Here is a 26054-nt window from a genome sequence, read left to right on the forward strand (position 1 = left end):
TTAATGATCATTTTTTTCATCTTCCAGTTTCATTTTCTAATTTTATTAGCTGGAAAGCACATATGGAAACAGAATGTGTCCTAAAAATTCATCTGCAAAATTACATCTTTGTGTTTGACAAATCCACTAATGAGACTGTGTAACAACACAGACAAGATAATGAAAGGAGGACAAGAACTCAAAATATATGGGCACACATTTTTAAATGCAAGTACTTGTAATAAGGCAAAAAGAAAAGGGGAAAAATGAACCAAACTGGAACACAAAAATCACAAAATAGGACACCAAGACAAAGCAGTGCTATTATGTAGCATCGGATCAGTTGTTATTTAATAGTGTTCAATTATTTTTAAAAAGACAACTCAAATACATACTTTTTTATATCACGTGTAGGAAACAGATTATTTGTGCATGGATAAAGATCACTTACATTTTAAAGAGAATACATATGGTTTGTTTTATTAAGTACCAACACATTACATGTCTCCTATCCTAAATCAGTCAGTAATCGGTTCTTTAGGAACTAAGTAAAGTAAAATGCATGACCAACAGTACACCTAGCACGTACAAGTAATACATTTCTATTCACCAGCAAAACCGATATCCTCCAGTTTACATTCATGAATTATTTCTGTCAGTAGTAGTAGTTAAAATGGTATTTTCTTCAACAACATAAAATGAGTTTTTAAAATTTCAGCTTTTAAAGAAAACAATACACATTACACACTGGTTCTGAATCATAAATTTAATAAAACCAATTTGGCCAGTTTATTATAAATATAATTTTTAAATGTGCTCAAATTCTGTGTCAATCATTAATATTGTTTCCTATTTAAAATGTGAGATCTTCTTTAAGTACAACTGTATGTAGAACTGTCTAACGCTTTACTGAAATACATTATATGGTATCATATGTGCTAAGTGCACAAGTCCACTGTAATAAAACTTCAACTACATCACCATAGGTAGACCAATATGCTACACTGTAGCTCAAATCACACGGAAATCAGAAATACAATAGTGTCGCTCCACTTATAAAGGGGAAAGATGATTAAATTCAATTGGTTAACTTCAAAGTCAGTTTATGTAACATCAAGATTGCATCAACACCATGTACTTCATATTCAAAGCCTTAACTATGACATATTTTGGAAATTACAACAACAACATGAGACCTTTGGATAAGAACATCTTCAATTTTACTACAATTCCATTAGCTGTAAAACATCAGAAGCCTTATGGAAACTTTCTCTAGATGAAGCCACTTATGGATAATATACAAATTTGTCTGCACACATTAGTGATTTAATTATTCTATCAAAACTTTGGCACCAATCATATCAGTAATTCATATATTAGCACAAATGGATTTTGTTCCGGCACCAAACTATTCTCGCTACATTTAGTTTCTAAACAGACTCAAGTGAATGGAATGCTTTGGCTATGCACAAGCTACTAGAATACTTGTTTTTCTTTTCAGAACAAAAGTTATTCTTCATAAAATGATGTTAAAAATACTGATATTGTTTATGAATATAGCATATGAAAAGCATTTTTATTAGTGTTAATGAGTCCCTAAGACATTTTGTGCAAAATAATGAAAAATAATAGGTTAACTGTGTTTGAAAGGAATTTGGAGACTTAATGTGCAGAGAAGTTGTTAAGACCTTATGGACATCAGTTATAGTTAAAGATTTGGACACTACTGCAAAACGACATAGTATGAATATTATGGACCTATGTAGTATGTTTGTTTAAAATTCCAACCTCCCAAAAAGAGAGGTTTAAACAGAATATTCAAGTAATGTGGCAGGAAAAAATACCTTTGAATGAAGATTAGGCATAAACAAAACAAAATCAACCCACAATACACATTAAATTTTCTCTTCATCCAGTTAGCTGAGGAACATTATGAGTCTTACAATCCAGTTGATGTTCGCTTCTTCATGCTGCGTCTCTGAGCTAAACTTGAAGCAGCAACAGGCTCTAGGATTGGTTGGGAAGGTGCCTGAGCCAAGACAGAATATGGTAAAGCCACTGCTGCTTCTTCCTACAATAATGAGAAAACATTACAAGTTCAGTAACAATCTCTGCAGATAAAAACTATTTCACAATTCACCACAAGACATCTATGTATGAGATGTGCCCTTTTTACAAAAGCTCCTATAGCAAGAACCCAAGTTAAAAACCAGTAAAGTTGCCTAGACAGACAGACAGACAGATAGACAGATATGGATATAGATATAATTTGGAATATTTACGCAGTAGAAGTATAGTTAGTCATAAAAAAGAACAAAATTATGTCAGTCAACAAAAAGTAGAGCTGATAATAGTCATGTTAAACAAAATAACAGAATATAAAAACAAATACTGTACACTTTTTCTCATATGGAGCATATATGTTTTAAAAAGACAAAGGTACTATTACCATAACTGATGTAGAGAAAAATATGGGGGAAGGGAGAAGGAGCTATCAAAATATATCATATGTGTATAAGAAAATGTCACCAGAAAACATAGTATTTTGGGAAATTTACATAAGCTAAAAGATAATTTTATCGTATCAGAAAAGATGTAGTAAAAATACTTTAAGCATTTATTAATGTTAAAAAAGAAATAAAAAACTATTTTCCAGTAGTAAAGATAATTTATACAATTAGTTAAGAATCATCAGTGAGCAACATGAGAAAGTCACTACACATTAAGTGCGTTTGTTTTACTGTAACAACCTGGGGTGTGTCATCCGTCTCTGGCTGATCACTTGGCAATTGTTCTCTTTGGGTTATCCAAGGGTGCTTTAATACTTGTTCAGCAGTATAACGCTGATGTGGATCCATGTGAAGCATATGAGAAAGCAAATCCTAAGTGGATAGAGAAATTTTCATAAAAATATATAATTCACATTTCCTCAAAATATGAATGCATCAATAATTTTATGTTTTCTTTCACCAACAATATGAAAAACAGTATTTGTACTCTGCAGTTAACTGTATGCATGTGTGTATTATACATATATAATTGTATATATGAATATATATATATATATATATATATATATAGCTGATAAGTATCAACAAAATATAAAGTCACAAATTTGAAAGGCAGAAGATAAAGGGAAGAAGGGAGTGGCAAGAGTGGCATACATGCAATGCTCATGTATGAATTACAAAAAAATCTAAGAAAAACTATAATCCTGAAACATATTTTATTATACATCAGAGTTTTTATTTCTGTAAATCTGTATCATCAAATTTTTAGAACTGAGACTTGGTTAGTAATGAAAGAGGGGTAAAAACCACTTAAGGTAGCTAGAGTTTCCTTTGAGCATTTTAAATTGGCACGAAAAGAGCTATAAAACTTTACTAGAAGGCTAGACTACAAGATGTAAAGGTTTGTATTTACAGAGAAAACACTAAGGGGAGGTTGTCATGTATTTAGTTAATCTACTCAAGTAAGGCCTTTCTGCATTACATACTGAGGATAGCAAAATATAAATTCAATATCAACAATTTCTGTTATGATAATAGTCCAGGCATCATAAGTCTTCATCAAATTAACTATGAATATTTGATTTTGGTTATAATTAAAACTGTTAACAAAACTTCATAGTAACATATTATAAATTTAAATATACCAAATTATGTATATGTAATACTTTGAGTAAACTATCCTTGCTACTTTTAGGAAAGCAAGTAAGCTCTCCTCAAAAAAGAATTTTCTAATATAGAAACAAACCATTTGTGTAATTTTTCATTACCCAAAATACTAAAACTAAGGATGGCAGGTAATGATAACAGATAAAAAATAATGCTCATGTATTTTCACAACTTATTAGGCTGAGCCAGGAGGACTTCAACAAGTTAGAGGCCAGCCTAGGCTATATGGTAAGTCTGAGACCAACATTAAGTTTGACTCTACTAAAAAAATAAAATAAATAGGAAAATAAAAATGTAATCTGTCGGGTATGGTGGCACATGCCTTTAACCCCAGCACTCGGAAGGCAGGGGAAGGTGGATTGCTGTGTGTTCGAGGCCAGCCTAGTATACAAAAGTGAGTCTAGAATAGCCAGGACTGTTACACAGAGAAACCCTGTCTCAAAAAAAAATTGTAAAAAATATTTAAGGGTTTTAGACAATCAAAACAATCAACTTGGAATAGAACATATTTGCAAAACCAGAAATATAATATTAAAAATGATACATGCAAAATTGTCTAGGGGAACAAAGGGAGAAACAGGAAGGGAAAGGAAGAGAAAGGAGAGGGTATATTTGGGGATATAAGATCATGGTGTATTATATAATTGGGTGCATCTCATTGAGCAGAATCCGTTTAAGGGCAGGTCTTATTTGTACTCCTGTACAGCCTGGCCCAAATGAGGACAACACTTGCCAAAATTCAACCAAGGTCAAAACCCTTTACTGCCTCATACAAAAGGGAAGGTTTGCATCAATTTGTTACCAGCCTTTTTTGGCCAACTAGACAGAAAATAATTAAATGCCCAAATGCTTCCTATACCAAGTAAATTGAAACATAAGGCTGAGATTTCCATAATATATATCTTCAGGAAGTGAGAAATATTGGCTTTTTATTGTTTTTCTGCTTTATATCACTATTATTTCTTATGCTTTCATCCTATATAAGCTTCTTTCTCTTTCCTGTCTTCCTTCTTTTCTCTTCTATCCTTTGCTCATCTACTTTCTTTTCACTACTTAATTATTCACACTCTTTTTCTCTTCTGTTTTGTTTTTGAGACAGGGTTTCTCTGTGTAGCCTTGACTGTCCTGGAATGCACTACATACAGCAGACTGACTTTGAACACTCAAGAGATCTGCCAGCATCTGCCTCCTGAGTGCTGGGATGAAAGACAATGCACTTAACACTGCTCTGTTATTCATACTTTTAACATCAGTGAATTTTAAATCCCTAGGTTTTCTTCTTTAAGAATTCTAGCTATCCTAGTTCCTTTCTTATCTAACCTACCATATTGTAGTTGATATTTGTAATTGCCCTTTCCTACATTTAAATATTTGTAGTGCTTTTGAATTATTATCATCTGTTTTCTCGCCTCTGAGCGGTGACAGGGATTGAACTGTGAAGACAAGGCTGTTCAGCTTTAACTCCAACACTTGGAAGAGAAGCAGAAGGATCTCTGAGTTTGAGGTTGGCTAGGGCTACTTCAACAACTTAAAAGCTTTCAATTTTGATCAAATATATCTATTTAAATTCATTTGGTATATGTAATGTGTAAGAGAAGGTACACCCATAAAAAATCTCACCAACATGGCTCCCTAAATATGTCCTAAACAAGAACACCACCAATAGACACACTAACATGGGAAAGGCAAACTTAGAAGGACTTAACCCTCTACACTAAGAACTACAAGTAGCAAAGGGATACTTAGAGCAAGAGAAATATTCTCCCCCAGAGAAGAGTACACCTACTGGTTATATTACATGGTTAGCCCTGAAAAAATACATATAGATAACACTAGAGACTACGATGGTATAGACACACACACACACACACACACACACACACACACACACACACACACACACACACACACACACACAGAGAGAGAGAGAGAGAGAGAGAGAGAGAGAGAGAGAGAGAGAACTCCAAAAACCCACAACCACCACCACTCCCAACAACAATAATTAAAGAAAAAGGCTATGAATTAGAAAGGGAGAAAAGTGGGTTACATGGGAGGAGTTGGACAAAAACAAAACAAAACAAAAAGAATGGAAAATAAAGTAATTTTAATCCCCCAAATAAAAATATATTTAAAATAAATACTGACATGGCAACTTAAAGAAAGACATACAAGGAACACACATATTTATTATTTATACCTTTGCTCCATCTGAAATATTGTCCCAGATTCCACCACTCAAAGAGAACTCTCCATTGCCTATATGCAAGAGTATTTCCTCAGGAGTATCATTGGGTCCATTGGAAAATGGAGTGTAGCTATTAATTAAAAAAATTAATAAACATGATAGCAAAGGTACATTTTATATATAATGAAAAGTGATGACTGTAGCCACTGAATTATGCCCACAAAACTACTCAAGGGTTGAAAGTAAATTCAAAAACTTTAAAAGCTAACTTGACAAAAAGTGCTCATTAATGTACCACTTCATTAGCCATAACTGAAATTCCTTTATCTTTAGGAATTGGAAGGCTAATTTATGGCTAAAAGTATGAGAGATTGCTCTATGTAGTAATGTTTACATTTCTTCATCTAACATTTAGGTTTAGATAACATCAAACATATACTTGCATAGAATAACTTGTTTAGTCATAAAACAAATATTTGAAACAGAAATCAGGAAAACATATCCCATGGTCTAAAATCTTTAATGTTAACTATAACTGATAAGATTACCATTCTATAAGAGTTTATAATATTTAAAATCCTGACAATTAAATGCAGAGCAAATTTAACATCAGCTTATACTATTAATATTTTACTTTTCCATATAGCAGTTAAATTTAATATTTAAAATATCATACCTAACTATCTAATAGTTACTAGCTCACTCTTCCATCTTATTTTCTATCAAAATAATTTATACAGACAAAAATATTCACTTTTAAATAAAAGTGCTACTCATCATTAAGAGTATAATACTGTTTTTGATAATTATAAATTACAAACATTAATATAGCCAGTTATTACATCTGTTTTGAGCTTATCCTCATCCTACTAATGGTGGACATGTATATGCATGCTTTTGTATTCTAATATATGTTTATATTTGTTATCAAGCATCTAACTGAATCTCTGTTGCCCAAAGAGACAGGATTAAATTGCTTTTTAAAATATCATTAACTTTTAAAACAAAGTAGAAGTCACTATTAAAATACATAACAGTCCTATAGTCTAGTAACTCCATCAAAAAGTAAAGCAGTTAATGTAAAAAGTAAATTTTTAGTCTTAAATGTATCTATGTAAAACCTTTTCTATTTAAAAGTATTATTGGAGTGTTTTAAACATTATTTTCTTCTGTAATCTTCCTAAAGATATGTATCTAAGGTTCATATAATAGAGTGTGTAAATATCTTACCCAGCCAACATAGTGTAAAGAAGGACTCCCAAGCTCCAAATATCACAAGCAGCATCATATCCCTGTTGAGTGAGAACCTATGAAAAAAATACTCATGGTATGAAATATTACTTATTACATAAGACTATTTTTTCATACTAGGATATTGGTTTTATTAAAATGATTTCATAAATATTAACAATGGAATGTGCACTAAAGGACAAAGATAAAATATTTTGCAATCTGTAAATACTGTATAAATTGGGGTTGCTTTAAGCTGAGGAAGTAATTTAAACTACATACAAAAAACAACCATGAAAGCTATAAATCCTGATGTCAATGAGCTTTCATTCCTCCTTATTGCAAATAAAAGACCTGAACTTTAAATAGTACTGAGGTTTTTATTTCTGCAACTGGCTTTATAAGGTATATAATAATTATTCCAATTCTGAAATGAAACAGAGAAATGTTAAGGAACTAGGCCAACATCATAAAACTGGTCAGTACTATAGAACAAGCATTCTTATTAAAAGCCAGTGCTTTTTATATCTATGAAAATGACTTCATTTTTTGAGACAGTATTTTCTTCTATAGCCCAGCATGCCTGAGAACTCATTATAGTCCATGCTGTCCTTAAACTTGTGGCCATCATCTTGCTTCAACCTCCCAAGTACTGGCAATTTATCAGATATGAGATCACACTTGCCTTGATAACTCTTTGCTAGCAATCTCTGCCTGCCTGTCTGTCTCGGTGTGTGTGTGTACGCGCGCGCGTGCGCCTGCATGCATGTCTGCATGAATATTTTCTAAAAGGACTACATGTTATACAACTATGAATTCCAATTATGATTTATTTCTAGGTAACGTGGGTATAAATTTGTAAAAAAAATGGTAAAACAAAATAAGAGGGAAAGTTGTGATTTTTATGAGATAGTTTGAGACACAAGACTGGTGGTCTTAAAAAGAGCAATGTATTTATACAACAATTTATATAACTATTTTGTTTGGGGGACAGTATTTAAAAAATAAACATTATTTTTACTATCAGTCAGGTAATATAATATTTGTGGTTTTGCTAGTATAAAAGAAAATAATTTAGGGTATTTTAATCTTAGAGAAGTATAAAGAAATGTACATCTATGAAATAAAACATAAGAGGTTGACTGAAGTGATGTATATCTAAAATCTGAGTGAATATTCTTTGTGATGATAAAATTGCAATAACCAATGATTTTTCTTAGAAAACTGGGATTTTTAAAAATGTTCTTGATAAAATAAAGAACAGCCCTATAAATTCTATTATTTCTTGAAATACTTGCATGGCTACTTTAGTCTTTACGATTCTATTTTATTTATATTTTTTGTTTTTTTGAGACAGGGTTTCTCTGTGTAATAGCCTTGGCTATCCTGGACTCACTTTGTAGACCAGGCTGGCCTCAAACTCAGAGTGATTCCCTAGCCTCTGCCTCCCGAGTGCTGGGATTAGTGGTGAGCACCACCACAAACAGGTTTTCTCTGTGTGATAGCCCTGGCTGTCCTGGACTCATGTATGATTCCATTTTAAAAGAGACTATCTTGTATATAATTACATACTATGTTTTTACAGAATCTGAAATTAAAAAAAAAGACTAAATGTATTTCATTTATAACAATCTGGAAATATTTACTAACTTTTGGCAGAGTCTTCAGAACTTGATAAAATATTTTAAAGCACCAAAACCACACAACTGCTATTCAAAGGTAGTTCAAGTGCCAGTTATGAAGAAATGGTCTCCAAATACCCACCTGAAAATTTTCACTATTACAATAAACAAAATGTCTTACTGCAATGGAAGTCTGTTAGGATTAAAAAGCAGCAGTGTACTACTGTATCATACTGTGTAAGACATTCATTTAAATTGACTGCCTAACCATTAATCTTAAAATGTTTACCTAACCATTAATCTAAACATGCATACACTGTGTTTATTCATTTTAGCTTGTTCTCGTTCCCCCCTCTCTTTTGCGGCACATTCATTCCTAAACTTTTTCTAGTAAGTTTCCATAATATCAAAGAGTAGCGCTATATAAAATTAAACCAAGATTAAGAATTGGGCCATTAAAATACTTCATTATTATTTATACTAAAGAAATCAATTTAGAATATTTATGGTAACTATGTAAAATATTTAACAAAAGATACCACATTTCAAATATTCTGTTCTACTATCTTATTAAAAACTAAGTCTAGATAAGCTAAAAAATTTTATGTGCATGGTATAGACCAGAGAGTAGTCCAAATAAATAACCTCTTTAGGAATGTGTCCCAATTTTAATTTTGAAAAGCATAGTTTCTACCCAGTAAAATTTGGTAAAAATTATACATTCATTATACTATGAGCTTTATAGTATAATATACAGAATATATATACATATATATATAATATATAAAAAATTTGTTACAGGCCAAATCATATCACAAAGAGCTTATAAAAACAAATATTTTATATATTCCCAATGATACCATCTTAAAGCAAAATTTAGAAAAAAAATGAAAATTTTATCAATAAAGTTACTTTTTTATATTTTCATTTTCACTATAGGGAAACAATTTTCCTAACATTTAATTTTAAATACAGATTTATAGACAGTATTTTTCACCAATCTTGTCTTCACTGCTTCAGGAGGTATTAGTATCAGAGTTTCCCAAAAGCACACTCTGTATTCTTGAACTTTCCTAGCCTCATCTTTCCCGACTCTTCTTCCCCCAGGAACAATGAATGATTTATTAGGAAAAAAACCAATGTTTCTGTTTTAAAACATAGCAAACACGTTCTAAGGTGATCTGAAGCTTTATCTCAGTCCTAAAATGTATGATTCTCAGAAAGGCATGCTGACACATGCCTGTAATTCCAGGCATCAGGAGACAAATAGAGGAGACTTGCTATGTGTTCCAACTAACAGTAACAGCCAGAGCTATATAGTGAAACCCTGTTTTGAAATCAAATGATTTCTATATTAGTATGCAACCTAGTAGGACAAATTACTCTGATTATAAGATGTTTGGTTTAGATGCTAGTAACTACCTGACTCTTTATAAATTGTTATAAATTATAAATTGTTATAATTCAAAAGTATAAAAAAGCTTTATAGTTGTAAAAAAAGGCAACTCTGCTTTTACCTGTCTTCACAAACATAATTGATATCAAATAGACTTAATTTAAGGAAAACAATGAAAGGTAAATTATAAAACTTAAAAGAATACCTCAGGTGCTACAAAGTTTGCAGTGTAGCATGGAGTTAACAGAAGTCCATTTTCTCCTCGAAGCTGTTTTGCAAACCCAAAATCACAGATCTTAATTGAATCTGCGTTGGCTGATTCATCCATGTACAAAATATTACTGGGCTTAAGATCACGATGAACAACCTTAAACATAAAATAAAACACCATTATATTCCTAGAACTAAATTTTTGTTAAAACATTTCACATATTTATAGGAAAAATCTCACTTTTTTCAGAACCTATAGCATTAAGAATAACGAGAAAAGTATTCTACCACTTAGATGTTTCAGTTTCTTTCAGTTTTGGTAAGCATGTCCAACTTCAATTCTTGCCTCTACTTTTAGATATAACAGACCATAGGATACAATCCGAAACCATCTAATTTACATATGAAAGACAAGTCACAAGAAAAAAATCCAGTTTTGATTCACAGATGAACCAAGTTAGACCTTATACAATTTTAAGTGGTTATAGTAAATATTCTCAAAGAAATAAAATAAAACATGTTTGCAATGCATGAAACTCTCGAGAAAAAAAGGCAAGCTCAGTAGAAAAATAGAAACAATAAAGGGCCAAATAAATGGGTAAAATTATTAAAATCCTTTTCTGCTTCAGCTATTGATACAATCTAGTTTTAGCATACATAAAGATTCTATCCTATGGTGATATAAAATTATGAAGATAGTTACATTCTGTTACTATGCTTCAGTGATTATTATTTGATTATAGTGTAATCTTGGCTGAACTGAAGATTCCTTGCTTGCTGTACCACCTCTGCTGTCTCCATATCCTTTATTTATCAATGAACAACAATGCATGCTTTTTATGGATAAGGGCACAATCTTACTCAGTATTTGAATCAGTAATGCCTTTTATTTACAATGCCTGTCATGTATAAATATTCAAAATGTCTGCTATTTAGGCTGCTAAAAACAAGGTTTATGAAGAAATAAATAACTAGATGTTTATTATATTGTACTAAAAACATTTCTGGTTTATCATATTTTACAAAAAATTCTGGTTACCTTTCCAGTGCTTGCCAAGAGATTTGATGGAGTAAATTATAATCAAATGACTGTATTCCTTTAGTATCATAAAATTTATTACCAACTGCTTATGTCTTATGCCTAGGTCATATTATTACTTTATTTTTATTACTTATAAGTGGGAGTTACATACAATTTCTACTGACCAATTCTGAATTGCAATTTTCATTCTTTGCATATCATAGGTATTGTTCAGTTGCAAATGATGTAATCTAAAAACTTTTAAATTATTGCCTAATTTTTAAAGTATACATACATATACATGTATATAAAGCATACGCATACAAATAAATTGCTTTTTTATTTCATGTCATCTCCTTTATATATGAACTGACAGAGACAAGCAAGTCTTCTCCACAAAGTTTAACCTATTGATATTTCAAATGTTCAAAATAAAAATACTGTCATATTTAAGGGAAGTTGGTAAGAGCCAATATATAGTCTTTTAGTGCTAGAATATAACACTTATAAAATAATTCTCATATTATTTGATATTTTTGTGAATATATTTTCTTGTTAGCTTTTTGAAGTCTAGGCTTACCTAGAACTCACTATGTAGCTTAGACTGGCCTCAAATTTTAGTAATCTTTTTGCCTTAGCCACCCATATGCCGAAATTACAGGTGTAAGCCACCATGCCTGGCTTGGATTTTTAAAAATGTTTTAGTGTAAATTCAATTAGGCTTGATAATTTCTAGGAAAAGGTTAGGTATGTAGATAGTTCAGACTACTTTCTATAGACTTCACTAGACCACTGAGACTTATTAGGATTTCCTCTACAAAAATATATAAAGAAATACAGAATATGCCCATAACTGAAGGAAGAATACAACTATAACTTACTCCTTGACAATGAAGATATTCAACTGTCTTTGTTATTACATACAGCACAGCACTAGCTTCCTGTTCTGAGAAACATTTTTGTTTGAGAATACGATCCAGCAGTTCTCCTCCTCTCATCAAATCCGTAACAAGGTAAACATATGTCCCATCATCAAAGACCTACAAAGGAATGTGTTTTAAAACATTATTACTTAAAATCATTATCATAATTTCTTTAAGTTATATTTACTTTGTATTGTTAGAATCAAAGCACATATAGTACTTTGTAATATAGTACAGGCTATACTGAAAGATGGATTGGATAATCTCCTATGCAGTTCTGTAAGATCACATCAAACATGGAGATTTATAATATGGAGTTTTTGAAGTCGGAGGTTAGAGTTCAACAAACCACATAAATAAAAAGAGTAGAATTCTGTGCCTTTTAAATAACATGTACATGCTATTTTCATTATATTACAAGCACTTCAATGGTAACCATCTTTGTGACATTAAACAGCATTTATCACTTCACTGATTAGTATAGTATCATAAGTAAATGTTGAATTCAAATAGTATATAAAAGGAAATAGATAAAAAAAACCATTTGTACTCAGTATATATGTTTATATATATATACATATATACATACATGCACACATAGATGTACATATACATACACAAACTACAGTTTAAATATAGCAAATCAAACTATATATCATACTATCTGAAATAAATTGATCAAGATGATGGTTAATATTTTGCATACTCATAAAAAATGAGCCTATTTTCTAATGAAAAGTCATCATTCTATGATAGACGTTAATATCTATGTTAACATGTTTATTTTATACAACTGTAGACTAATTCTATTTCATTCAGGGAATGATCCACAATTCTACAGCCTATTGTCTCTAACCAATAAAGTAAATTTTCCATAATTAATTTCCTCTATATTAATAGGAGTCAGAAAGTTTCTAGTTGCAACAATGATAAGTCAACTATTCAGACTATATTTAGATTGTTAGAATATTCTTTTATCTACAGTCATTGTTCTTTACTGAAATCTTTAAAAGAACATGTATAGAATTTACTGGCGAGTCAAAGTAGCAAATTAAGATGTGGTGGCAAAGCACTGAAAACACCACACCTATAAAGATCTAGTCTATAACTTCATTAACTTAGTTGACACTTAGATTTTAAAACACTTACATCCTTTAAAGTGACAATGTTGGGATGCTGTCTGTAGCGCATCAGAATTTCAATTTCTTCTGAGGGATCTCGCTTATTTTTATCAATGATCTAAGAAACAAATGGAGAAAATTCACAAAAACATTCAAATGATTTTCCTTATCTAAATAAAATGAAATATTTTCCATTCATATTTATCTCTATATTTAGCACTTTGTTGTTATTGGTTTGAAATAGATTGAGCTATGTGGCCCAAGGAGTGTTAGCCCAGTCTGACTTCAAAATATGACAATCCCTGTACTTCCAATGTTGGAATTACATGCCTACTTTCAATCATATTATATTATGAATAAATATATAAGAATTAAAGAACATCCTTCCCCAATTGCTTTAACACTTAAATATTCCCTAGAAAGTTAATTAACTGAGACTATACAAAATGTTAATATATAATTTTTATAGTTGCATAATCTTGACATACTACATTAAAGATTAGTCAAAAAACAAAAAATGCTATTTCTCAAAATTGAAGCCTTATAAAGAAATTAAAAAAGAAAACATTAAATCACAACCATTTTCCCCATCACCTTATCTATTATTCTAGTAAAACTGTATATGAGCTAATCTGTAATACAAACTACATACATCAAGCAATGAAGTTCAGAAACAATACCTTGACTGCAAATTCCGTGTTGGAAATTAAATGTACGCATCGTTTGCAAACAGAGTAAGAACCAATACCAATATCTTCTTTCAATTCATAGACTTCACTAAATTGAGCAGCATTCCCATTTATCTGTTTATTAAAAAATTTAAACACTAGTAAAAATGAGGTAATTCTAAATTTTCTCCATTTTTGTCAGAAGGAATAATATACCTTACAGGTTAAATTAAAAAAATATTCTAGAAGTTTTACCAATATTTAAAAAATTGCCTATATAAATTTTGAAACAACTCTCCTTACTATAGGCTTTCTAAAACCCCAAAACAATATGATAAACTGACTAGTTTATAAATCACTCCTGCAATTTCTTGCTAAAATAGATGTATTAATAAATGTAATTAATTACCATCTGCTCTCCCTCAAAACATACAGAAACAACTTTAACTCAATTATACTAAAAAGTAAATGAAGTCATTAATAATTACCTTTGAATAACTACTAAACATCCATTATTTAAGTGAGAGAAATACTTATTCTGAAACTGAACATTGTGATGTAGAATTTACCTGAACAATTGGTAATACATTTGAACTTGTAACAGGAGTGATTTTATACTCTTCTGCGATAGAAGTTGCAACAAAGCTGAATCCTTTGAAGAGCTGATGAGCATTTGCGCTGGCTGGCAAACCAGGAGAATCTAATATTTAAACAGTTATATTTTACTAGAATTTCACGGACATTTATAATTATAGTATCAGCAGTTTTTAAAAAATGGAAAGGCAATCATTAAGTGTTACAGTTTGGTACACTATAAATTTGACTCAGACTTTCTCTCCACTTTTTATAGACATGTGTCATTGTGGTCAATAAGTTTTGTTTATTAACTACTGCATCCTCACTATGGAACACATAGTAGAAATTCAATATTTCTTAAAGGGATATATGAAACTGATGTCACTGAAAGTAAATTAGATCAAATTCTAAACTGGGATAGTACAGATCTCATATCTTACCTTGTGCCACTATCCAGAAAATTATTAGCCTATCAAGGAATTTAGAAAACAACAGAAAAACTTTCCATCTTTGACTCTTCTCCACACTTCTGTGATAAGACTGTAGCAATGCTGTTTATAGGATCTTCATTTTCACAAAGATAAAACTAATTTTGTGTAAACACATTTTTAAAATATTTATTGAAAAAGTTTAACTTATTTACTAATTACTACAAAGGCCTTAATTATTAGCAAATATGTATTACCTTTAGGTGTTTTGGCAGTAAATTCAGGATCAAAACAAAATGTATCATCCGGTTTTCCAGAAGCAGGTCTGAAAGGAGGCTGAACCTCTCTTTTATATAATTTCTAGATATAATGGAGTTAAAATATTATTAATTCATGTTAGGAATTCCTAATAAAACATCTAAAATTCAAATTCTAATATCTAAAACATTTTGAATGTTAACATGACAGCATAAGTGGGTAAATTGTAACCAAAACATAGACACATTAAAAATATTGTATGAAATAGTCTTCATACTATATGAATAAGGTATATATTAAACACAAAAGAATTTCATACTACTTGGATTCCATTTTCAAATTTATTCACTTCCTTTCATGCATATGCAGGCGCAACCACCCTCCCACCCCACCCCCCCCCCCACAAATCCCAAACCCAGAAAAATCTTAAACTTTTGGGATATGCAACCTGTACTTGGCAAGAGAAATTGTCACTTGATATTGACAATCTATCAGAACATTAGAAATATTTATACAAGTTTCAGATAATCGATAACCAAATTCTACAGTTGAGACAACATAGTGCCCAAATCTAATGAAGTCAGAGAATATATATGACATTACAGTGATGTCACAGCTTGTGTTATAAGAGAATAAAGATGTCTACTTCTGCATATAAAAATAAATTTCTCCCTAAGCTATGACCATACAGACCATACAACTAACAAAATCAACAATGAGATTGCTTTTATGAATATTTCATCTAAAATAGTTGATTTCCATAAGATATATTAAATGTATTCTTTGTATTTAATAACCTAAGTTCCTAAACTGCATATGTTTAAAAACACAGATGGGCAAGCAAGATTGTAGCTGAATAAGATTCTCTGACAATCTCTCTCCATAAACACATCAAGTAGAACAGCCATTCATTTACCAAACTAGTTTCAACAGAGATAAGAAAGCAAGCTAGTGATTATAGTACCTGATTTTAGTATTACAAAACAAAGACTCAATCAGGAGAAAGGCAGGAAGGAAAAAAAACCTGCATGCTGTTTACAACAAATCCATTTCACCATCAACAACATGCATAGAGTGAAAGTGAAGTCATGGAGTAAAATAGTCCATGCCAATCAAATTTAAAACAAAGTGTGAGTGGCCAAAGATCAGATGAAACAGAGTTGAACTTACAAGCATTAAAACAGACAAACAAGGTCGTTATATAATGAGAAAGAAGTCAAGTCAGCAAAACAAAACAGATACATCTAAATGTACATGATATCAAATATTATATATGTATGTGTATATATATATACACATACATACATACACTAACTGATCTAAAGAGACAAAAAGGCTCAACTGCAGTAACAGCCAGGAAGTTTAACACTCCATTAGTCCAACAAAAACAGCAAGGTTAAAACATTCCCTATGCCAAATGGATCAAATATATATCTACCAAAAGTTCCACTCAATAGTTTCTCATAAGCCCTCCGAAGATTCCACAAAGGAATTCTCAATGAATTTCGAAGTACTAAAACCACATCAAATATCCTTTTTATTATGGTACAATAAAACTGGAAACTAGCAACAAGATGAATTTTGGAAACTATGTAAATATAAGATAATCAAACATTTCACATTTAAACAACTAATGGATTAAAGAAGAAAAAAAATCAAGAATTTTTCCACTTGGTGAACACAAGTGACAAAAAGAATATCTATAATGCCTATATTTAAAAATTAGAGAACTTTCAAGTAAATAACTTCTCACTGTATTTCAAAGAAGTAAAAAAGTGAATTCTTCTAAGATACGCTTATCAATCTGGGTATATGAATTAAAATCTTCATAGATAATTTAGCAGAATTTCTCAATGTTTTTATTTCCTATCATCCCCAAATTTAAAGATCTATAGGAAAATATTTTATATTTAATTTGTTCTAATATATAACAATGAACAATCTGAAATTAAATAATGCATGGGTTTATTATTATTACCACCTATAAGAATCTGTTACAGCTCACCCATTTTTCCCTCTCATTCTTTCCTCAACAAGAGTGGAAGTATAATATTAACCACTGTAATAGTTATAACAAATGACAAGCAAAAATTACTAAGTATTTCCATACATCTACTACTTAAAGGTATTACCATGGTAAAAGATAGCTATAAACAAAAATGTCAGATAATATAAAATAATTGGATTATGCTTATAATCAAAGTCTCTATATACCATTGATTCTAAAGATTTTTGATCATTTTAATATATCTTATTTACTGAAAAACTTACATTCCAGTCAACAGATTCAAAAAACGCATGTCTTTTGACTTCTTCAACTCCTTCTGATCCTATAAGATGGGAATGATTTTAATGGCATGAATTTTTAATCTTGCTACTTTTCACATTTTCCCTTGATTCCTTATATTGAGCAATCTATGATTTCTTGTCTGGTATTGCATTAACTTGTCATTTAACTATGATTAATAAAAAACTGATACACATACTGAACTGTATAAGGAAACAAGATAAAATCCTTAAATCTAAAATGTCTAACAAATACAATTTCTGTTTAATGTAACAATAAACTAAGTAATTTTTTCACAATTCAACTCATACCTCATATTCATATATTAGGTTAAACTCTACACAGGGGAAAAGAGCATTGTAATTTTAACACAAGGACATAGATAATAGGATCACATCAGGATCTAGAAAAAGGCTTCTAGAAATTGATCAAATATTGAGGAGTTCTGAATTAGAAGAGACAAAATAATCACTCTCAAAAACCTAAAAGAATTATCAATACAAGGTTAACTGTGCCTATTTCAAGAGGCAGCCCTATATTGTACATAATAGTACATGTTGAACAAACCTTTTCATTAACTAGACTATTCTATGTTCTAACCATAAGAAAAACTATGTTATATAGAATACTAAAAATTCACAATTCAAAGCATAAATATATAGCAGCCATAAATGAACTTAAACTATAAGTCATATAGACACAATTACTTAGCTAGTATACGTAGTATATTCTTATAAAGGTAAAGAAGATAAAAGTTACCCAATCTATTGGCTGGATTCCTTTTAAATAACATCCTTAAAAGACTTTGTGCTTCAGCACTAAGAAACTGAGGCATTCCAAGCTTTGCTCTGAAAAACATTGTAAAATTTTTCACTTAAATCTAGACATACTAAGTCAAAAAATCTCAAAGCTTTAATAAGTTCCCCATATATTAATAGAAAAGTAAAAGATAGTAAAAAATAGCTTAAGTCTTTATTGAAAACCACATAAAGATTTTAATACTACAGGTAAGAATTTTTTCCCTAAATAAAATAATAGTGTTTTTACTTACTTCAGTATCATATTCATGGTCTCATTTCGGTCTTTACCTTGAAATGGCAAAGTGCCAGTAAGCATTTCAAACTAGAAAAAATAAAATAAATAACCACAACTTATTACAACAAATATATAATTAATCTTGTTTTTAAAAAAACAAGACTTAATGATTGTTAAATCAAGTAGAATTCTGTTGACAGTGGCTCAAAAAACAATCAGAAATTAGGGCACTTAAATAACAAGATTGCTATGTATAGCTCTACATAGAGGTTGACAGAGTTGAACTACATGCAGCAGATGAAACCAACCAGTTTTATTTTATTTCTAACATGTCTAATTTCTCAATCTAAATGCTACCTGAAAATAACCTATTTGTTTTATAAACAAGTTTATATGTTTAAAGCATATAACAATAATTGTTAAAGACAATAGACACCAAAACATCTGGGACATACTCATGCCAAGGAAAATCTTTAAAATTAACCATTCTCAATGCTTTCTCACCCCAAGAATAAAATAAAAAAAAAGTAAGAAACAGAAATCCAAAGTTAGAGGTAAGGCCAGGAGTGGTGGTGCATTCCTATATCCTCATTTATTCTGGAGTATAAAGCCAATGGATTTCATGTTCAATGCCTGCCTAAGCTACACAGTCAGTTTAAAGCCAGCTGGCTACCTTAGTAGAACATGGCCTCATAGTAATTTTTAAGTTTAGTCATAGAACAATTTGTTAGCATATACAAGACCTGGGGATTAAATCCAGTACCCTGAAAGTAATGGAAGAAAATAAGTACAACATTAGGCACACACAGACACACACACAAACACACACACGTGTGTGCAATAATACCTCTTTTAAAAAATGGAGAAAATTGCATGTAGAAATAAGAAAACATCTTATTTAGGGATTTAACTGAGAATGATAAGATAAAATAATGTGTACCATTATTTTTATGAGACTAGGTCTAAGTATGAGAGTTCTGTTGAATGGTAAAGCATTTGTTTAGTTTGAAAAACATCCTAAGTTAAATCCTCAGTATTGAAACAAAACAAAACAAAACAAAACAAAACAAAACAAAACAAAACAAAAAAAAAAAAGAGGAAGGAAGGAAGGAAGGAGGGAAGGGGGGAAGGGAGGAAGGGAAGAAGAAGGGAAGGACAAAAGGGAGGAAGGAAGTCCTAAACTAAAGATATTACTAGCTCATGAAAACTTTATAGGAAGCTGGGAAAATGGTATAGTAAGTAAAGTATTTGCCACAGTTTGGATAAAATCCAGATGTGACATGCATGCTTAACCTCAGTACTATAGGAGCAGAAACAAGTGGATCTCCAATTGTGCCTCTGCAGCTTGCTCCTCATTGAGTACAGCTAAATTGCTAAGCTACGGGTGCAATAAGAGACCCTTTCTCAGAGCCTGGAACATATTGGCACAGGAGACAACTTCCTGAACAGAACACCAACGGCCCAGGCCTTAATGTCAACCATTAATAAATGGGACCTCATGAGGCTGAGAAGCTTCTGTAAGGTAGGAGACACTGTCAAGAGAACAAAGCGACAGCCTACAGACTGGGAAAAAATCTTCACCAACCCTACATCTGACAAAGGTCTAATATCCAAAATATATAAAGAACTCAAGAAATTAAACACCACCAAACCAAATAACCCAATTGAGAAATGGGGCTTGGAACTAAACAGAGAATTCTCAACAGAGGAGTATCAAATGGCTGAGAAACACTTAAAGAAATGCTCAACCTCCTTAGTCATCAGGGAAATCCAAATCAAAACAACTCTGAGATTCCATCTTACACCCATCAGAATGGCTAAGATCAAAAACTCAAGCGACACCACATGCTGGCAAGGATGTGGGGAGAGAGGAACACTCCTTCATTGCTGGTGGGAATGCAAACTAGTACAGCCACTTTGGAAATCTATCTGGTGCTATCTCAGAAAATGGGAATAGGGCTTCCTCAAGACCCAGCTATTCCACTCCTTGGAATATACCCAGAAGATGCTCCAGCACACAACAAGAACATTTGCTCAACCATGTTCATAGCAGCCTTATTCATAATAGCCAGAACATGGAAACAGCCTAAGTGTCCCTCAGTAGAAGAGTGGATAAAGAAACTGTGGTACATATACACTATGGAATACTACTCAGCTATTACAAACAAGGAATTCCAGAAATTTGTGGATAAATGGATTGAGCTAGAAATGATCATAATGAGTGAGTTAACCCAGAAGCAGAAAGAATCAAATGGTATATACTCACTTATATCTGCATACTAGCCCAAGGGGCATGTCTCATGAAAGCCTTCACTTACCAGGAAACTGGGACAGAGGGGAAGGCATCCTATTGGGACTCTAAATGAGAGACGCATGGGAGAATAGCAAAATAAAAGGATCCAGAGGGTCCTAGAAATCTACAAGTAGAACAATATGATAGGCAGATTTGGGCCCAGGGGTCCCGCTCAAACTAAGGCACCAGCCAAGGACAATACAGGAGGTAAACTTTAAACCCCTTCCCAGATCTAGCCAATGGTCAGAATATTCTCCACTGTTGAGTGGAGAGTGTGATATGACTTTCTCACGTACTATGGTGCCTCACATTTGACCATGTCCCCTGGAGGGGGAGACCTGGTGGCACTCAGAGGAAGGACAGCAGGTAGCCAAGAAGAGACTTGATACCCTATGAGAATATATAGGGGGAGGTAATCCCCCTCAGGAACAGTCATAGGGGAGGGGAATAATGGGAAAATGGGGGGGGAGGAATGGGAGGATACAAGGGATGGGATAAACATTGAGATGTAACAAGAATAAATTAATAAAAAAAGAAAAAAAATATCTTGAAAAAAAAAAGATACCCTTTCTCAAAAATAAAGTGATGTTTAGCTGAGGAAGACACATGTTCTCTGCCCCACTACACACACACACACACACACACACACACACACACACACACACACACACGAGAAAGAAGCACATGAAAACAAACAAAAAATTATAGCACTAATAGGTATATTTCAAAATAATATTGACAAATGGCTTTGGTTTCAGTCTTGTTGTTCATTTAGGCTGATTTCATAATATTAATTACCTTATGGATTAATCTCTTGTATAATGACATCAAATCTGCTGCTCTAGCCTCATCCTCTCTCAAGCACTATTTTTCTCACTCAAATCTACAGCAGTAGTTTGTATGATAGCAGACACACATTAGAAATTGTATCTAAGAATTATACCTTCTCACAAAGCAACTATGTTAGTTAGCGCCCCCCACCTCAGTGTTGCATAATCACTTTTCATCGTGGTTCAGGCTATAATAGTTTACAAATATCAAAAGAATCACATGGAAAAGTTTATAGGTTTATAGTTGCACGTCCACTACTTTTGCCCTTACTCTTGACTTCTCTAGTCAAACTGGCTTCCCAAAGATTTGCAAATATGATCATAATAGTCAGGTTTTCTATGCGTGTAACTATGAAGTTCTATCTATCCTTCGGGGCTTGAGTTCCACCTCTTCCATCTATATGAACTTTTCAATGAAGTCTTTCTCAAACTCTAAGGTACCTATTTAAATAGCTTCTCCAGCCTTATTTTATATGTTCTCTAATTAAGAAAAATGCTGTAATTTATTGGTGATTGTAATTTAATTAAATTAGCTATTGCCTTCACAAAATGCCTCCTTTGAAAAGATAGTTAGTATATGACAATGTCATGTCATATACCACCTCATGATAAATGGAAATAAAAACAAGAAAGAAAACTGCTGTGATTCAATAACCTCTTATCATCATCTGTATTCTGTATTTATATAAATGACACTATACTAGTTTCTAAGTGAGACTTAAAAAAAATTACAAGATAAAATTGCTAGCATTTCTAGGGCAGATGTAAATCAATTGGAAAATTAAAATAAAGGTGATAAATTCTGTGATACCTAATAAAATAGCATAAAATGTTAGTTAAATCCAGAATCACCTACAACTTTTCTAAATTTTAGATATGAATTACTGACCCAAAAACTTAAACTAAAATACTAAATAGTATAAGTCATAAATTGATATAATTAAGGAAAATAATATAACTTACCATAAGTACTCCATATGACCACCAATCAGCACTCTGAGAATGGCCTCGTCTGTTTACTACTTCAGGAGCCATATATTCCACAGTACCACAAAAGGAGTAGGCCTTCTTTTCTTGATCCACTGACTCTTTGCTAAGTCCAAAATCTGTAAGTGTTACCAAAAAAGTAGCTGAAAAATCTCAGAAAACAGGAAATAGCAAAAAACAAAATAATGAAATAAATATTTAAAATTTCATTTCCTTTAAATTTTTTTTGGGGGGTTGGTTTTGGAGACAGGCTCTCTCTGTGTAGCCCTGGCTGTCCTGGACTCACTCTGTAGACCAGGCTGGCCTTGAACTTACAGTGATCCGCCTGCCTCTGCCTTCTGAGAGTGCTGGTTTTAAAGGTGTGTACCACCATGCCCAGCTTTCTTTTAGAATTTTAATTGACATAAAGTATTTATTGACAGGATATGGTACTAAATTTGATGGTTAAATTACAGTAATTAGGATTTTCATTTCTTTAAATATGTTTTGTGTGTTGGGAATCTTTAAATTATTTTGTAGCTATTTTGAAATGAATACATAATTGAATGCTGTGATATTAAAATTACTTCCTCCTCTCTATAAAAAAGGAAAACAGAACAAGTCTATCGCCATAAAGAACAGAATAATGAGTTTTACAGTATGCAGATTACTTTTGATTTCCAAAAGCAAAAAAAGTAAGCCCAGCATTTTTCTCTTTGGTTAATTAAGTCAGGCTGTCACAAAACTGATCATTTAAACCATGTTCAATATTTTCAATCATTTGTATAATAAGTTTGTGTTGTATCTTTAAGTGTAATTTTTCAGCTTAATATACTATATCCATTCTCTTTATTTAAGACATTTAAAATATTACATTAAAAGTAAATAGTCTTGAGAATTACATCAGCTGAATATATGGTATATATAAGAGGGAAAAGTCCAGGCAAGCTAGTTCATGCCAACAACTACAGCACTTAGAACACAAAGGCAGAAATACTACAAGTTCCTGTCACAATACATATCTATGAAAGAGAAAGAATAAGATATATTTGAAGTATTTGAAGGTAATACTCTCAGGCTGATACATTTACTTCAGTTTACAAGGTAACAGTTTGATCCTTTATTTTTACATTGATATATTATATTCCTTTAATTAGAGTGACATCTTTAAATTGTACCAGTTCAAACTTCTCAGTACAAAACATACCTTCATTATCTTGGTTATAGGTTTCCAAAATTGAAACACAGAATTTACTTTGTACTGAAAACATTTGCAACTTTTTGAGATGATCCCACTTAATATAATGTTCTTGTCATCTATCCTAAATTATTGTGAAATCAATGGTTCTCTCCTTTAATTGCTCAGTAACCCATCTCATGGAAATTACACATAACTTGTTTATTCATTAACCTTTCATAGACATTAAAGTCACTTCCAGTTTTGAGCTATTATAAACAGATATGCTTTAGAAGTGCGGATAGTGAATGGTTCCTCAAAACCGGGTTATATAACGCTCCAAATAACAAAACTGCAGAGAGGTAGAACAGATGACTGAAAAGTTAGGGGAAGGTAGGAAGTAATCACTATTGTTTTCACACGTGACAGGTACTTTGTTAATTCTTTCAGTCTAGACTATAACTAAAGTGTACTATTCTTACCTAAAATATTTTTTAATCAGGATAGTGCCTCTATTGTAGAATCTCTTTAAATGTACTCAGAAAAAATATGTACTCAGAAGAGATTGCAACTATATAACCTTGAAATGAATCTTGGTCCACTAAATATACAAAATGCAACTCAGATGAAGGCTAAAAATGGATAGCAGGCTTAGAAAAATATGAGCTAGAATAATAAAAAGTAATGGGATTAGTAGTATGTAAGAAATTTTACATACCTGTTAACTTAATATGTCCTATTTCATCAAGCAAGATGCTGTAAATCAAAATTCATAATAAATAATATGGAACAAACTACATAAAAGTCATAAACATAAAATTAGTCAAGATTTGACACATTGGAAAATTTTCAATTATTTAAAACAAAAGTATATTATAAATATTATTTGTATAAGTAAATTTTATGCAACTATATCATTCATTCAGAATTTCATACAATTGGTATAAGCTAAATGAAATATGCTTAAATATATTTTAGTTTAAAAATGATATCTATGGAGATATGTAGGGTGGCAGGATGGCTTAGAAGATAAAGGCACTTGCCACCAGAGTCGACAAACTGAGTTTGCTATCTGGCACCCACCCACATAGTGGAAGGAGCCAACAAATGTTCTCAGGTTTCCTTTGACCTCTACATATATGTCATTGTATATGCATGTGCATAATTGCACATACAAAAGCACACAGTAAATCAACATAATAAAAAAACTTCAAAATCAATGTAGACAGCTTGGATATAAATGGAAAATATAGCTTTACTTCTCTGGCTTCAGGTCTCTATACACAATTCCTAATTGATGCAGATGATCCAAAGCTAGGGCCAATTCTGCAAGGTAGAACTTCACATCTTCCTCTGTAAAAAGAACCTAAAATAAAACAATAATTTATCATTTGATCTTTAGTCTATATTATATACTTTTAATTTACTTCTTCTTTTTTTATTTTTTATTTTTTTTAATTTTCTTTTGTTTTTTTTAATTAAAAAAATTTTTTTATTAATTTATTCTTGTTACATCTCAATGTTTATCCCATCCCTTGTATCCTCCCATTCTTCCCTCCCCCCAATAATTTACTTCTTTTAAAAATCAGTAGTCAGACAAATCTGGGAAAATAATAAGAAAATAGGCATAGTTAAATCTTATTTGATTGGCACAAACATTTGTATACAAGAATAATTTTTGAGATAAATTATATTAGTGTCTTAAAAATCATATCGTTAAAAATATTAGCAATTTAAATATAATTCTTCCTAAGACAAATGCTGTTTGCACATCATCTTACATTAAATGCACTTCAAAGAATTCTGTTTTTTCATGAGTTTCATAGCACTAATATTAATTTTGGACATAGCACTGACATGGTGGCTGTGCTCACTCAGAATAATTGAAGTATTAGAGACATTTTGTTTTGACACCCATACTTTCATTATTTATACTATTCCCTTTTTTACCATCTACTTCTCAGAAATTTCACTTTTTATTCCCACTGATCAAAGCTTCTAATCTAGCACCAGAAGTTGTCAAATCAATAGCCCTTACATCAGAATTTTAAGCTCATATCTTTGTGTCAGAAAAGAAAGATATTAAGACAAAGTGAAATGCATATGAAATTTAAAGTCACAATTAGAGGGTTAGCATTTAACCCTCTGGACCTGAATTTTTAAATATTTAAA

At 31.5% G+C, this 26054-nt stretch overlaps 1 protein-coding gene across 3 annotated transcripts in view; it reads right to left on the reverse strand.

Moving 5' to 3' along the window:
- Nucleotides 1-298: 298 nt before the first annotated feature.
- The window catches only part of Rps6ka6 (ribosomal protein S6 kinase A6), a 130902-nt gene continuing 105146 nt past the window's right edge, over nt 299-26054 (reverse strand). For 2 of the 3 annotated variants that reach the window (XM_051142407.1, XM_051142409.1), the window contains 16 exons: nt 25142-25248; nt 24601-24638; nt 22703-22845; nt 18633-18703; nt 18341-18429; nt 17566-17624; nt 15294-15396; nt 14602-14732; nt 14045-14167; nt 13393-13482; nt 12202-12360; nt 10295-10456; nt 7072-7148; nt 5854-5971; nt 2730-2861; nt 299-2050 (listed from right to left, as the gene is read on the reverse strand). In XM_051142407.1, the coding sequence (XP_050998364.1) occupies nt 1919-2050; nt 2730-2861; nt 5854-5971; nt 7072-7148; nt 10295-10456; nt 12202-12360; nt 13393-13482; nt 14045-14167; nt 14602-14732; nt 15294-15396; nt 17566-17624; nt 18341-18429; nt 18633-18703; nt 22703-22845; nt 24601-24638; nt 25142-25248 (1734 nt within the window). In that variant the 3' untranslated portion in view covers nt 299-1918. The remainder of the gene's footprint in view (nt 2051-2729; nt 2862-5853; nt 5972-7071; nt 7149-10294; nt 10457-12201; nt 12361-13392; nt 13483-14044; nt 14168-14601; nt 14733-15293; nt 15397-17565; nt 17625-18340; nt 18430-18632; nt 18704-22702; nt 22846-24600; nt 24639-25141; nt 25249-26054) is intronic. The other variant, XM_051142408.1, reaches the window with a different exon arrangement.

Source organism: Acomys russatus, chromosome X (assembly GCF_903995435.1).
Source record: "Acomys russatus chromosome X, mAcoRus1.1, whole genome shotgun sequence".
In the NCBI taxonomy this organism is placed as follows: domain Eukaryota; kingdom Metazoa; phylum Chordata; class Mammalia; order Rodentia; family Muridae; genus Acomys; species Acomys russatus.